Source organism: Choloepus didactylus, chromosome 5 (genome assembly GCF_015220235.1).
Source record: "Choloepus didactylus isolate mChoDid1 chromosome 5, mChoDid1.pri, whole genome shotgun sequence".
Lineage (NCBI taxonomy): Eukaryota > Metazoa > Chordata > Mammalia > Pilosa > Megalonychidae > Choloepus > Choloepus didactylus.
Window position 1 is genome coordinate 128,179,017 of NC_051311.1, and position 15,932 is coordinate 128,194,948.

General features: G+C 35.5%; 1 protein-coding gene across 14 annotated transcripts in view; it reads left to right on the forward strand.

The window, feature by feature from the left end:
- The window catches only part of HDAC9 (histone deacetylase 9), a 996,855-nt gene that overhangs the window by 676,697 nt on the left and 304,226 nt on the right, over window positions 1–15,932 (forward strand). For all 14 annotated transcript variants that reach the window (XM_037836859.1, XM_037836851.1, XM_037836858.1 and 11 more), the window contains one exon: window positions 7,801–7,978. In XM_037836859.1, the coding sequence (XP_037692787.1) occupies window positions 7,801–7,978 (178 nt within the window). The remainder of the gene's footprint in view (window positions 1–7,800; window positions 7,979–15,932) is intronic.

Sequence of the window (15,932 nt, forward strand, 5' to 3'; positions counted from 1 at the left end):
TATTAGGAAATTGTTCTTTAGAGTCATTGTAATAATTACTCTCCTGTAAGTAGTTTATGAGTTTCTCTTGCTGTACATTTTCACCAGCATTTGGTATTATCAAAGTTTTTAATTTCTGGCTAATCTGATGAGTATAAAATGGTATCTCATTGTGGTTTTAATTTGCATTTCCTTGATTGACATTAAGGTTGTTTCTATTGGCTTGTTTTTTGGCTTATGGGAATATTTCATTTTGGAAGAATTGCTTCTCCATAGCTTTTTTCCATTTTTCTATTCCTACTTATTTTCAGGAGTTATGTATATGTGATAGAACTTGAGCATTACTTTATATTATGTTGTAAAAGTATTCACTCCAAATCTTTGACTTGTAATTTTCTGGTTTATAATAAACAGAATTACTTGAACTCTTCCCCTTCCCCAGTTTAGAATGATATTCTCCATACTTCATCCTGAAATTCTTAAAATATTGGCTTTTACATATAAGTATTTAATCTACTTTTAATTGTTTTTTGCAGGCAGTATGAGGTGCTTATAATTCTTATATATAACAATTTGTTCCAGTACAGGAATCATTTCCCCACTCATCTGTAGGCCATCTCTGTTGTATTTATTGTTTCCATATATTCATGAATTTGCTCCTGGACTCTCAGTTCTGTTCTATTAGACTATTTTTCTGCAAATACTTCATCATCTTAAGTATTTTAACTTCTAAGAAGTATAGCTATCTGGTGAGGCTTCTAAACCCCAACTTGTTCTTTAATTTGCTAATGCTCTGGGCTATTCTCTCTGCCTTTGGTCTTCCATATAAATTCCAAATCAGCTTAAATATTACTGATATTACAGATGAATTTGGAGAGAACTGGTATCTTTTGTAATGTTGAGTCTTCATATCATAGAATATGGTATATCTTCTCATCTACTCAGACCTATTTTAATGTATTTCAACAAAGTTTAAAAAACTTCTTTATAAAGTTTCTTAAATTCGTTGCTGTCTTTATTCATAGATTCTGGATATTTCCAAAATATATATATATTAAAAATTAGATTTTGTAATTTTATGCTTAATTTATTCATTTTTGGTCTTCTTTCAAATGATATAGTTAAGACTACATTTATATCCCACAAATACAGCTGAATAATTTATGTTTTAATACATTAATAATAATTAATTTTATCATTATCTAAGACTATTTATTATTATGTTTTCCTATTTGATATTTGATTTATATAGGTCTGTGTTTTTAAATTTAAAAAGTATTAATTTTGTGATGAATTTCCTGACTGTAATGTGGTCAGTTTACATGGTCAATTGTAAATATTGTATGGGTACTTGAAAGAATCCATGTTTATTGGCTGCAATAGTCAATATGTTTCCATGCTATTTAACTGTGTTATTCAAATATTCTATAAGCCCAATCATTTCTATTATAAATGTGTTATCATTCTCTTCCGTGATGTGAATTTTCAGTTTTTCATTGTAATTCTCCCAATTTATGCTTTATATATTTTGAGCCTATGTTATTAGGTGCCTGAAACTTTAGAATTTTATTGTTATTGTTAAATGAACTTTTGTATTATATGATGTTACCCTTCTTTGTTACCTAATATCTTCTCTCCTAAATTAATTTTGTTTATTTTTAATACGGCTGCATGAAGGTTTTGCTACTTTGTTTGTTAGTCTTTGCATTATATCTCCTTTTCCAACCTTTTACTTCAGTCTTGCTCTGACATGGAATAAAGCCTTTTTAATTTTTAATTCTCTCTGACCATATCCATCTTTTAACTGATAAATTGTGTGCATTCACGTTAACGGTGTTTAGTGATATAAAGGGATTTGCTTCAGGCATCTTATTTTGTTACTTATATTTGTTCAGCTTTTCAAAGCTTCATTTTCTTTCATATGTTTATTTTTAGATTGACTTTCCTGGTTTTGTTTCTGTTTTATTTTTATTTTTCTCTACTTTAAATTTATATATGCTATTTCCATTTATTTAAGCCTTACACTTATATTATTAGAATCTACCCTTTATTTAACCAATTCTAAAATTAAACAGTATTTCTACATATCTCCCGAAGAGTACAAAGACTTAAAAACATATAGAGTAACACTTGACCCTGACATTTTACAAGGTAATCTCTAGGGATATTTCAATTTCTTATTTTCTGTTAAACTAAGACTTCTGAAGTGAACCAAAAGGAAAGTTCAAAATGCCTAACAAAGATGAGTATATTCTTTAAATAAATGACTTTAGAAATAGAATTTTAAATGATAACGTATTTTTTCATTACTATTTTTCCCATGATCTTTTTTCACTTACCTTAGGCATTGTTTTTATTAAGCCAAGTTCAAGGTTTAACTGACTATTTCAAAGATAGCACATTAAAACATGTAAATTCTGTTTGCTCTTGCTGAAATTGTATAGTGATATGGATTATAATACACAATGAGTAATGCCCCACATATCTGGAAGCAAACACAACCTTTCAGAACACAGTGAAAACCCAGAAGCCATGAAATAGGTTTCTGAATAGTAGCAAAACAGAGCAAAACAAAAATAAAAATATTTATCTGTTAAGTCTCCTTAACCCAGAGGTTTTATCTCCTCACAATTCCCATTAACAAACCACCCCCAAATAAAAAAAATTTACACTAAGCAAGAACAATGTGCTTGTTTGACAAAGAACTTTAATATACTTCCCTCCTCACTTTCCAAATAGAGTGTGATGCCCATCCCTTATGGCTTTGAAATATTGGGGCCATAATAGCATTGAAATCTTAGTGGGTCGCTGTGAGGAATTTATAAAATATGTTCATGGTAACTTTTCTGTGAGAGTAATTTGACAGCTTGAATCAATGGAAGGAGACAGAAGATACACCCAAAGGTTTGAGAAGACTTTGTATAATAAAGGTTGCCTTACATATCTCAGTAACCTTGGAGAATTTCCCTGCTTAATAGTCTAGTAAAGGCACAAATGAAAACCAAAACTGCAGTTATACCACCCAAAAAGAGAGATTAATCATATATAGATATAAAACTAATGTTTTATATATATGTAAAGACTCTCTCTATATATATTTAAACAAATGTTTTATATATATAACTAAGCTAATGTTTTATATGTATATACATGCATACATATACATATATATACATATATATATATATATATATATATATATATATATACTCGATATACTTTATTAAAAAGTTATTTAACCAAAAGCTTTTTTTAGTGGGAAGGTGATCATCTAATGGGCTTGATACATTTTCCAATGATGTTCAATAATAAAATACTTATTTGTGTATTAATCTAATTTTTAATAACACTAGTTCATGAACTGTTAAACATTTTAATTTTCAGACAATATAAGAGAGAAGCATGAACTTTCAGACTTACTTAGAGGTCTGAAAGAGAACTTTGACCAAAATTACCTCTCATTAAAATGGCCATTAGAAAAAAATGTTTACTGAACACCTTGATCAACACAAGCAACAGTCAAGAAATATAATCTCAGTTTTCAACTTCAGAAAGCATGCTTTCTATTGGTAAGGTGGGGTACCTATCAAAAATGAAAGTGGCCTAGCACTTTGGAATAACTGGATGACTAATATATACCACAATAATGTGTAGCTTATTGAACTTTCACTACTTGTCCTCTACTTTAGAAGCCATGCTTCATTTGTAAAAGTGCATAATGTAGTCAACTCATTTTGAAAATGAATTTGCTTAACCAGACAATATATTTTCTCTCTTCTATAGTCCTTTTTTGGCAGAAAGTCCAAAAATATTTGACCTGTGTCTGCTCTTAGGTGCAGTGATTATAAATCTGTCTTAATGAGGCATTTGAAAGTTTCAACTATTTATTTTAAATAACATTTACCATTTTTCTTAATTAAAGTTTTAAAGTAGGTGATATGCAGAAAACTTGGAAACCACATGAGCACAAAGGAAAAATCCCCAAATCCCTGAGTATTATCGCTTAACTCCAACACTAAGGAATTTCAGAGTTTTGCCCTTTGATAATTTTTGCCTTGACTTTATTTTCTCCTATTTTTTCTCAGCCTTTGCTGGATTCTTTTCTGTCATGATTCCTTATAACATGCTTTCTTGTTTTATCTTACCCTTATCTCCTTTTTGCTCACTTATTCATTCAACATGTATTTATTGAGTACCTACTGTGTGTGAAACACTTCCCTATGGTGGGAAATGTGACAGTCACTAGGCAGAGCCCCTATCCTGATGGAACTTAGTACCTAGGAATAAGGTGTTTGAATTCTGGGTGTTAAACCACAAGATCAGAAACCATGCTTAGTTCATTGTCCTATCCATACAGTCAAGCCCATACTGTGCTTTATGATTGCACAGTAGATTTTGGATGAATTCATATATTTGATGAACAAACATTTGAACAAGTAGTTACTTGTCACTCACCTATATTGCCATAGCCCTGGTGATAGAGACCAAGTATTAGATAAGTAGGGTGTTGCCTGCCCGGTTGTGATGTTTTATATTAAGAGCTAATATTTTTATCATGTTTCTGAGTTTGCAAATTGGTGTTCCGTTATCCCATAGGGTTCTTGTGAAGCACAAGCAAAGCAATAAATGTGTTATTAATAATGAGAAAAAAGTAATAGGGTAGTATGATTTACATGGGGTCCTTACTGTATTGAGCTATTCATTAAGAGGCAAAACATTTAATAACCCCAGTCATCCAGAAATTGTTATGTTGTTGAGAAAATCCTGGCCTTTAACTTCCAAATATATACTGCATACATTAAGTTCAATGTACAAGTAATTATTTAGCTTCTAAATGCCATAAGGAAGGAGGAATGCAGCAGGAAATAATTGTACAAATAAGTTAGATCCATAGATAAAATCCTGGAAAAAAAAAGCTTTCAATATTATACAGGAATGATAATTTCACATACACACACACACTTAACCCAACTCTTCACTTGGCTGATTCCAATTTATCTTTCACATCTCAAACATAATTTTCTTAGAGAAAAGTTCCCTGACCCCCCACATCAGGTTCTTCTTTACACTTTTCCATAGCACCCTACTTTTCCTTTACAGCTCTAATTATGTTTATAATTTTTTATGCTTTATATATATTTCATATTTTTCTCCTCACTAGACGATAAGCATAGAAAAGGTTCAAGATACTAGCAGAGTGTCTGGCACAGAGTATGAGCTCAATAAATACTAATTACATGAAATAATTCTGATATGTAAAAGACTATAGCAAAGAATTGAGAGAGAAAAATGAAGAGTGATGAGAACTTAATGGAAGGGGAAAGCACATTTTATCTGGGAGCGCAAATAAAACTTTATATAAAATTGAAGTAGACCTTAAAGGATGGGTCCAAATGCTAACTGTGGAGTTCTGTAGGCATAGCTAGAAGGGTGATGCAGAAACAATAGGCTGGTGCAAGCAGGAGGAGTCAGGGCCTGCCACTCCATTAGACAGAGTAGACACAGTACCGAGAGCCTACAATACTTTTAGGGACCTACATAATGTTTTAGGTGAATTTTTTTTAGCCAGAATGAAAGTGAGTATAATAATAATGAATCTGTAATATATCCAGCCATGATTGTATTTGTCTTTATACCAATGCAGTCATAAAATATGGTTTTAGATATTTTTTATGGTGGAAGAACTCCACAAAAGCAAACGTGTCTAGGGCTCATGAAAGTCACAATGCAGCCATGGGGTGATAATTACTAAATAGTAGATAGGATTTGGCTAGAACTTAGAAAAGGTATAAAAGAGCTAAGGTTAAAATATAGGTTGGTGTTGGGTCAAGGAGAGCCTCAAATGACAGGCTGAAGAGGTTCCTCAAACCTTGGTCAATCTTCAGAAACATTTTGCATCAATTTATTGCTTGCAGTAGGACTTTAAGAAGAGAATTTTTGCAGGAAGAAATAAGATGGTTGATACTGGAGGTAGGATGTGTTAGTTTAGATGAGGGTTAAGAGGAGATTACAGTAAAAAGATATGGAAGAGAGGGATACTACAAACATTAAGAAACGTATTTATATGTACATTTTAGGTCAGAAGATATTCAGAAAAGCTGCCTTTTCTAGGTAGAATACTCCCATAGTGGTAATTATGTATTTGTATTCCCTGCTATTGAAAGTTCCATGAGAGCTGTGTTAATCTTACTGGCATATCCTCAGAGCATTGAACATGGGAGATACTCAAGAAAACAAAATGGTTTGATTCTTGTAAAACTATTAAAACTGTTTGAACTAGATTGGACCCATGACCAAGCCATGCCGTTCATAAGAGTAAATGCCTGAAGCCTAAGTAAGTAACAAATGCATTCCAATTGATTAATAGTATTTTGATTATTCTGCAGAATAATATTTAAGGAACATTAATTATACATTAATACATTAATTATAGCCTCTTTTAAAGCTTGTTTAAATGATTCTCTTTTTTCTCTGAAGTTGAAAGTCTCTGCTTATGGTCTGTAGTAAAACATGGATTCATAATCATAATTATATGTAGCATTAATTTAATTATTATAAACAGAGAAAACTTCAATTACATAAAACCACATAATATGCATTAAATACAAATGCGTGGTCTGTAGATTTGCTAGCTGTCCTTATCGAGTAATTTAAGATGCACTTAAGATGTTCCAGGCCTTGTGCTGGAGATACAAGATGAGTAGGATGTTGTAATGGAATATATTGGGTGCTGCAGGAACACCATCCTCAAAGAGAGGTGATTGTTTGAGCCAAGTTTTGAGAGAGTATGTTTTCCAGGTATATCAAATAAGGAGGGCATGCACATTTTTTGAATTCTAGGAATTAGACTTGTATTTCAGGGACTTTGTTAACCAGTTGGAGTGTCAGTTTCCATGTGCATTAAATCTGATAATTATGCTTTCCTATCACTGTTCAGCTATTTTCCATGTTCACTGAGAATATGAAAAAAGAAAGTGACAAGAAATAGCATAAAGGTTATAAATTCTCTGATGTTGAAGAGTGAGGAAATATTCACTGGCTTTGGCTGTCTCTCTGTGCTTTATATATTAAAAAGATATATTATCTTTCTTAGAGACATAAGAATAGACCAAATGAATCCTCCAGAAGCTCACAAACTCTGGTTCTTTGATTGTATAACTTGGTAGAAGTATGAAAATGATAATGTTAAATCACTGAGAATATATTTCATTATCTGTAAAAGAAGCTAATATTTTTTATAATATTACAATTATACCATTCAATACCCACAAACAGTTAATTGTTCTATCCATTATATGAAGACTGAAAGATATCAAAATATACCCATTTAAGTAGTAATTTTTAGAGGCTCCCATAAGTTTCGTTAATAATATTACAGAGATAAATTCAGAATCACATTTTCAGAACCTAGTCTCAGTGGCAATTGGAAGGTAAATGAATCATTCTCCCACTTGGTTTGCAACAATGCTAGGGCTGTATTCAAAACACTGGTACCAAGATAGGAAATGAGATGAGGACGATGTTACTCTTGAGGTTAAAGGTTGGTTTCTTTCAATCAGTTCATACTGACAAGCCTCCTGCCATCACCTCCTCCTTAGCCAGGCAGACAGGCCCTGGCCGTCAGTGTGAAAACATCTGTTGAATGGATTTATTGACTAGGTCTTGTTTTTTCTCTCCCTTTCACTATTTTTTTTTTCTTTTTCCTTCACTCCGTTTATTATGTCTCTGACCTGATGAACTTAATTTGTTGACATGTCTCTCGGTGTCTCGCTCAAACCTTGTCTCACATTTCTTTCTACTGTGCTGTTTTCTTGGCAACAGCCCTTCCTGGAGTCCCAGCATACACTTGCGCTCCCAGTGCAACAAGCTCAGCTGGCTGTGGTTGGCATGGATGAATTAGAAAAACATCGTGTTGTCTCCAGGACCCACTCCTCCCCTGCTGCCTCCGTCTCTCCTCACTCAGCAGCACATCACCCCTTCCAGCCTGGCTCTGCAACTGGTAGGAATCCCTAAAGATGTCTCCCTAATAAGCAGGCTAAATGCACTGTTCTTGTAGGATTAAGCGATTTAAATGCTCTGAATAACTTCCATAGCAGGACATTCCATTTTAACCTGAAGCAACTCAAATTTTATGAGGTTATGCTGGCCACAAGACAAACAGCACATCTGATAAATCTTGGGCTTAGTATTAATAGCCTCATAAATTGTTATCATTCAAGGACCTGGAAAATGCATCAACAGGTGCATGGGTCCTTTTTGGAAACAACATTCTTTTAGCAGTGTTTCTCAATCTATTACCATCTAGTAGCCTGGCCACTAGGAAATTTATGATGTTCAGCTTCCTCATTTGACTCTAAAGAGGATTTTCCTCCCGCTTATTTTTCTTATTGTTTTGTTTGTTTCCCTGATTTCTCTGACTTCCCACACAAGTGACCCATGGAAGCAAACCTTGCTTGATTCTACATAAGTTGATTTCATTTCCGTTTGTTATGGTACCTGTGGGTGGGCTTTTTGGTTATGTTTGATATTTCAGAACCTGTCTACAGAGGAAAACAAGCCAAATTATTTCAAGGCCAGAGGGAGGTCAAGTCTGGAGCCATACCAAAAGGGGTTCTATTCCTCTGTGAAGGACACATGTGTGGATAAAAGTTTCTTTTTGTCTGTTGGACCGTATTCTTGTTCTACGCTCTCAGTCTCAAAGTGTGGCTGATCACATGAAAGATAATATAACCCTAAGGGACTTTATAACTTCCATGAAGCAAAGGAATAATTCATATGTACCATACCCAAAGATTCTCCAGGTTATCTGATTTATTTCTGAATTAATTGTGAGGCTTCAGAGCTTACTATTTTGGCTTCTATGACCTCGTGTAACTCTTTGTGCTTGGAAAAGTTAAAATACCTTTTCTAAGAGCACACTCCCAAACCTTGATATCCTCTTGTATTTAAAACTCAATGAATACAATGCCCAAGTTATTTAACTTTGATAGGCATCTTTAATAAATATGCTTTTGAGCTGCTTTTTGTAATGTGTTATACCAAAAGCCAAAGTCCCTACTGGGAGCTACAGGTTGGGTACATTTTACCACATTAGCCACTGCCTCTGCTCCATGTAACTCCTAGAACTCCGTATACCTATTCAGTGCCAGGCGAAGCAGCTTGGATCAGGTATGTTTGGTGTTTTCCCTGTGTCTAAGAGGGTTTTCACTAAAAACCAGATACATGATGTATAGAATATGTTTTGTAGATAGTAAGAGCATTGGCCTTTAAGAATTACATACTTCTCAATTTTTTTGTTCTTTTTATTAAGTCAAAACTATTCAGAAAACAAAGAGTGACAACCATCCTTTGATAATGGTAATTTCATTAACTCAAAACAGTCTCCTTAATTTAAAAGTGAGCTTAATTTAAAACTTCTGTGTTGAAGTTCTGATGTATGCGGTAGACCACTGTTGTAATCCTACTGATACAGTTTCTTTTCTTGGTTAAGAGGGGTGGCCCTTTCCTAATATACTTTACTTTCTCTAGTTTTCATAAGTTTCTTCAGTATGAATGAAACAAGATCTATGAATATTGGAAAGAATCTAAAAGCTAGAGAAAATGTATTGCCAAAGGGAATTTTGTTGGCTTTAGAAAAATTCAAATCATCACCAAAAGTCAAGCCTAGATAATTTCATATAAGTTTCTTTTTCAGATCATTATCCTAGTATTTATTTCCCAGAGTGTATATTCCAAGAATAAATAGGGAAATGAACTTGATTTTTTTTTTTATATTCAGTGGAATTGAGGATGCAAATTTCTTGCCGAAATGAGTTAATATAAACATTTTAAAAAGCACAGGGTTTTTTACCTCATAAAACTAATTCAGTTCAGTAGTTGAATCAACAAATATTAACTGCATAGTAAACCTTATTAATTCACTAAATTAAATGTGAACACACTGAAAGCAAGTAATTTTATAATTATTCTTCTGGTCAAAAAATGACTAGGTGATTTCAGGATTTTATACCTGAGTAGAGGAAAACATGCTTATTGTTTTTTCCAACCTAAACCTTCATTCTTATAATAAAAAGCCATGATAATATGTATGTACTTTACATATCTGTTAATTGCCACTCTACTGACATGGGATTTAAAAATATATTTGGTTGGCAGATTTTCGTTTAGTGCTATTCCACACCCAAAGGAAAGTAAGTATGCCATCTTCATTCCACTCCACAACACATGGCTATGGCTTTAACACAAACTCAAATTTCTTATGTACACTTGGTCTCAAAATTCACTTTAGTGGTCCTAATGTACCGGATTTCAGCAGTGAACTCTAAGGCTTTCATTTCTAGTCTTTATGAAAATATTTATTTTTAAACATTAGATTCCTGTCTTTTGACTTTTAAATATTTATTTGTTACAGATGTTTTTTAAAGAAAAAATCAAAAGTGAAATTCTAGTCTATTTTCTGGGGATATCTCGCTTTTTTCCAAATGAAAGTCATGTATCTCACATGCTCAGTAGTTGTTCCACTAAAAATTGAGAGAAACAAATATCTTTTTAAAGATAGGCAATTTGCTTAAATCCATTCTTCAAGAGCTACACTTTTTGCTACAACTAAAAAGTTATTTGTTCCTACACTCTCATAATTTTCAAGCACACCTTCCATGTGGATCCTCAGCAGCCAACTGGAGTAGCAAAACCTACCCTCCCCAACACTACCACTTTTTGCAAAGAACAAAACAATGTTCCAGTGTTCCAGGGGGAAATGTGGTTTTTTCCTGTGGGGACTTCAATAGACCTTGAAATGAAGTCTGCAATGTAGCCACTACTTGGTGGCCACACAGAGGGCCTGGAAGAGGATACTCCTAGGATGGACAGGAGGAACATACGTTGCTGCGATTGTTGCAGTGATAATGGAGAATGTGTGTTGGAGAGACAGGTTGCCATGTATTCAAATGGATTTTAGGTTATGTGAATATGGGTAGGGTAGTGATGTCCATTTTAAGAGGTGCATTTTTCATTCTGTTTATTTATTTCTTATTCAATCATTGCTTTATTTATTTTTTAATATTTATTGAGATAAATTCACATACAATGAAGTCATACAAAACAAAACATACATTCAGTTGTTTACAGTACCATTATATTGTGCATTCATCACCAAAATTAATTTTTGACATGTTCATTACCGCACACACAAAAATAATAATAAAAATTAAAGTGAAAAAGAACAACTAAAGTAAATAACACTGGGTGTCTTTTTCTCCTTTTTTTTCTTCCCCCATTTTTCTACTTATCCATCCATAAATGAAACATAGGGGAGTGTGGTCCATATGGCTTTCCAATCACATTGTCACCCCTCCTAAGCTACATTTTTATACAATCGTCTTCAAGATTCATGGGTTCTGGGTTGTAGTTTGATAGTTTCAGGTATTTACTGCTAGATATTCCAATTCATTAGAACCTAAAAAGGGTTATCTATGTTGTGCGTAAGAGTGCCCACCAGAGTGACCTCTCAGCTCCTTTTGGAATCTCTCTGCCACTGAAGCTTATTTCATTTCCTTTCACATCCCCCCTTTGGTCAAGAAGATTTCTCCATCCCATGATGCCAGGTCTAGATGCCTGCCCTGGAGTCATATTCCACGTTGCCAGGGAGATTAACTCCCCTGGGTGTCAGATCCCACGTAGGGGGAAGGGCAGTGATTTCACCTGCCAAGTTGGCTCAGCTAGAGAGAGAGGACCACATCTGAGCAACAAAGAGGCGTTGACGAGGAGGCTCTTAGGCACAATTATAGGGAGGCCTAGCTTCTCCTTTGCAGCAACAGTCTTCCCAAGGGCAAGTCTTGTGGTAGGGGGCTCAGTACCTATGTCTGTGAGCACATCAGCAACCATTGAGGTGGGGCAGGCCAATACCCCTGCATTCTCCACCAGCTCCTCAAGGGGGTTCTGCATATTTTTTCATTGTTTTTTTTTTCCCAATTAACTCTTTTTTTTTTAAATCAACTATATCAAAACACAAAAAAAATTTTTAAAAACATACAATAAAAAAAAAAAAAAATTTCAAACAAACCTTAACAAGGGAGTCCAACATGTTCCTACTCTACCCCGAGAAAATAACCCAATATAGCAACATTTCTGTGAACTTGTTCCCACCACACCCACCAGAAATTAACAAACCATAGTCATTCCTGGGCATTCCCAGAACGTTAAACTCACTCATGATAGCTTATCTGTTCTTATTGGGTTATCATTCCCCCTTCAGCAGTTGCTCTCTATCGCTAGATCCCCTACATTATAAACCATTTATTTTAGAAATGTGTTGTTTACCCTCCAGGTGTTTGTGAATTTTCTAAGTTTCTGATGGTTATTGACTTCTAATTGTATTCCATTGTGGTCAGAAAATGTGCTTTGAATAATTTCAATTTTTTTAAATTTATTGAGGCTTGTTTTATGTCCCAGCATATGGTCTATTCTGGAAAAAGTTCCATGATCACTAGAGGAGAATGTGTATCCTGGTGATTTGGAATGTAATGTTCTATATATGTCTGTTAAATCCAATTCATTTATCAGATTGTTTAGGTTTTCAGTTTCCTTACTGGTCTTCTGTCTGTGATCTATTTATAAGAGAGAGTGACATGTTGAAGTCTCCCACAATTATTGTGGAAACATCTATTGCTTCCTTTAGTTTGGCAGTGTTTGTCTCATGTATTTAGTGGCACCATGATTGGGTGCATAAACTTTTATGATTGTTATTTCTTCTTGTTGAATTGCCCCTTTTATTAGTATATAGTGGCCTTCTTTGTCTCTCATAACATCCTTGCATTTAAAGTCTGTTTTATCTGAGATTAATATTGCTACTCCTGCTTTCTTTTGGCTGTACCTTGCATGAAATATTTTTTCCCATCCTTTCACTTTCAGTTTCTTTGTGTCCCTGTGTCTAAGGTAGTCTCTTGTATGCAACATATTGATGGTTCATATTTTTTGATCGATTCTGCCAATCTATATCTTTTAAGTGGGGAGCTCAATCCATTTACATTCAACGTTATTACTGTGAGGGCATTTCTTGAATCAGCCATCCTATTTTTTGGTTTATGTTTGTTAGATATGTTTTTTCCCTCTCTCTCTTATTGACCTTTAATGAACCAATATTGAATCTTTTTAGTACTGAATCTTTCTCCATATCTTTCTCTCCTTCCATTGTTTCTCTGTCAGTAGGACTCCCTTTAGTATCTGAAGTAGGGCAGGTCTTTTATTAGTGAAATCTCTCAGGACTTGTTTTTCTGTGAAAAATTTAAGGTTTCCCTCAAATCTGAATGAGAGCTTTGCTGGATAAAGTATTCTTGGTTGGAAATTTTTCTCTCTCAGAATTTTAAATATGTCATGCCACTGCCTTCTCGCCTCCATAGTGGCAGCTGAGTAGTCACTACTTAGTCTTATGTTGTTTCCTTTGTATGTGGTGAATTGCTTTTCTTTTGCTGCTTTCAGAACTTGCTCCTTCTCCTCAGTATTTGACAGTCTGATCAGAATATGTCTTGGAGTGGGTTTATTTGGATTTATTCTATTTAGAGTTCACTGGGCATTTATGCTTTATGTATCTACATTGTGTGGAAGGTTTGGGAAGTTTTCCCCAACAATTTCTTTGAATACTCTTTCTAGAACTTTACCCTTCTCTTCCCCTTCTGGGACACCAATGCATCTTAAATTTGAACATTTTATTTTGTCTATCCTATCCCTGAGGTCCATTTCCATTTTTTTGATTTTTTTCCCCATTCTTTTTTTGTTCTTTCATTTTCCGTTCTGTGGCCCTTGAGGTTGCTGATTTGTTGTTCACCTTCCTCTAGTCTTGTACTATGAGTATCCAGAATCTTTTTAATTTGGCCACAGTTTCTTTTATATCCATAAGATCTTCTATTTTTTTATTTACTCTTGCATGTTCTTCTTCATGCTCTTCTAGGGTTTTCTTCATGTCCTTTATATCCTGTGCCATGCTTTCATTGTTTGTCTTTAATTCTTTGATTAATTGTTCCAAGTACTGTGTCTCCTCTGATCTTTTGGGTTTTGGGGTTTGGGTTATCCATGTCGTCTGGTTTTCTCATAATGCTTTAAAATTTTCTGTTGTTTTGGGTCTCTTGGCATTTGCTTTACTTGATAGGGTTCTTTTAGGATATGTAGGATTATTCAAAGCCTAATCTCTAATTCGTCAGATCTACAACTTGGTGGAGTACACTTTCTCTAACTAACCAGCAGGTGGCGTCCGTGAGTCACCTATTCCCCTCAAGCCAGTTCTCCCCAACTTTGCCTTTGTGCTGTGTGGGGGTCTGATTCTTGTGGTGTCCAGTTGGTGCACCAAGTTTGGGTGTGTTCTTGGTGCTGTCTGCCCTGAATGTGGGGCATGTGTCTGAGCAGTTAGGGAGGGAGGGCAGCTTTAATAATCAAACCTCCCAGGTGTTCCTGGAGATTTAAGGCTGTTGCAAGAGTCTAAACCTTCATTTCAGTCTCGCTACAGATTGTCTCTGCTGTTGACCCACAAGTCCTTGGTACTGGCGTATGGTCCCTGGGATTTCTGCGTGGGTCCTTCTTCCAAGCCGTGCCCTCCCAGGGCCTCTGCTGAGGGAAGGTTGTGCTACGTCACAAGTGTGCGCCATCCCTCAAGGGAACTTCTGGGCCACTGGGCCCTGTAGGTGCATTCCCAGCCTGCTGTAAGGATGGCTGTATGGGGCACATTAATTTCCCCCTTTTCGCACAGCTCCACCTTCCCAGCTCTGGAACAATTAGCTGTGGGTGTGTGAAAGGCTAATGTCCACGCCCGATATTGTGGCATGTGTGTGTGATGCTGGAAACACTTCCTGTCGCACTGGGTTTTTTGGCGCAGCTCTGGGCTGTGGCTTCAGCGCCAGGCAGGAGCGTTCCCAGCCCGCCGGGAAGATGGCTGTAAGGGGCGTGGTTATTTTCCCCTTTTGGCTCACCACTGCCTTCCTCCCTCTGAGACAGTCAGCAGCTGGTGCGCAAAAGGCTATCGTCCATGCCAGATATTGAGGCGTTCGCACAGCCCGTTCCTGCCACGCTTCACTGTGAGGTTCTCGCTGCCACTTTTGGGTTTTTTAAAAAAGAACTAGTCCGTCCCCAAGTGCCAACACACAGTTTCCCCACACCGCAGCGTGGCTGCCGGACATTCAGCAGGCTTACTCACTCGTTTCAGAACTCAGGCTCCCAGTTTCACCAAGTGCACAATCCCTGTGAATTTAGCAGACTGTGTCCAGCTGGTGCATTGCTGGAACTGGTGGTGTTCTGGGTCACTTTCTGGCTTTTATCTAGTATTTTTCACAGAGGTGTTTTTTGCCCTGTCTCTCCTAGCCACTATGTTAGGTTCTCCTTTCATTCTATTTAAAGCCAAGACGTGGTGTTCATATGAAGCTCTGATTACGAAGGAAAGGGCCATGTGTTTAGTTTGTCCTCTAATGTCATCTCTGGTGCTCAACCACTCCTGAGAGTGAGGAGGCTTGCCCACGGCTCACAAGAGGACATTTACATGCCAGCTCATAACAAATGGTTTTCATGGAAGCAAAAATTCAATGGCAGTAATTCTGATCGGTTATCTTCCCCACCATCTAGTACAAGGTAAAGAGTTCATGCTCCCAAAACTAGGTTACTCTACATAATCTATATGAGTAAATTCTTTCTTTGTAACTTTATCATTTTAGTCAGGGTCAATATAAAATAGAATCACAGCACCCAAATTAAGCCATTTGTGAAAATCTTTTTTAAAATAATTTAGTTAAATGGTTTTTGTTAAATTGATTTTTAGTGGGTGGCATTATCATGATGGAAAGTGAAATACATTTGAATATTTCAGCATGAGAATAGTAACACTGGCCTTCTTTTCTCTGTTTTTAAATTGAGAGATGTATCCTCCCATCAGGACTAGGTAGCTACTTCTTTAAATTTTGGTTTATATGATACTT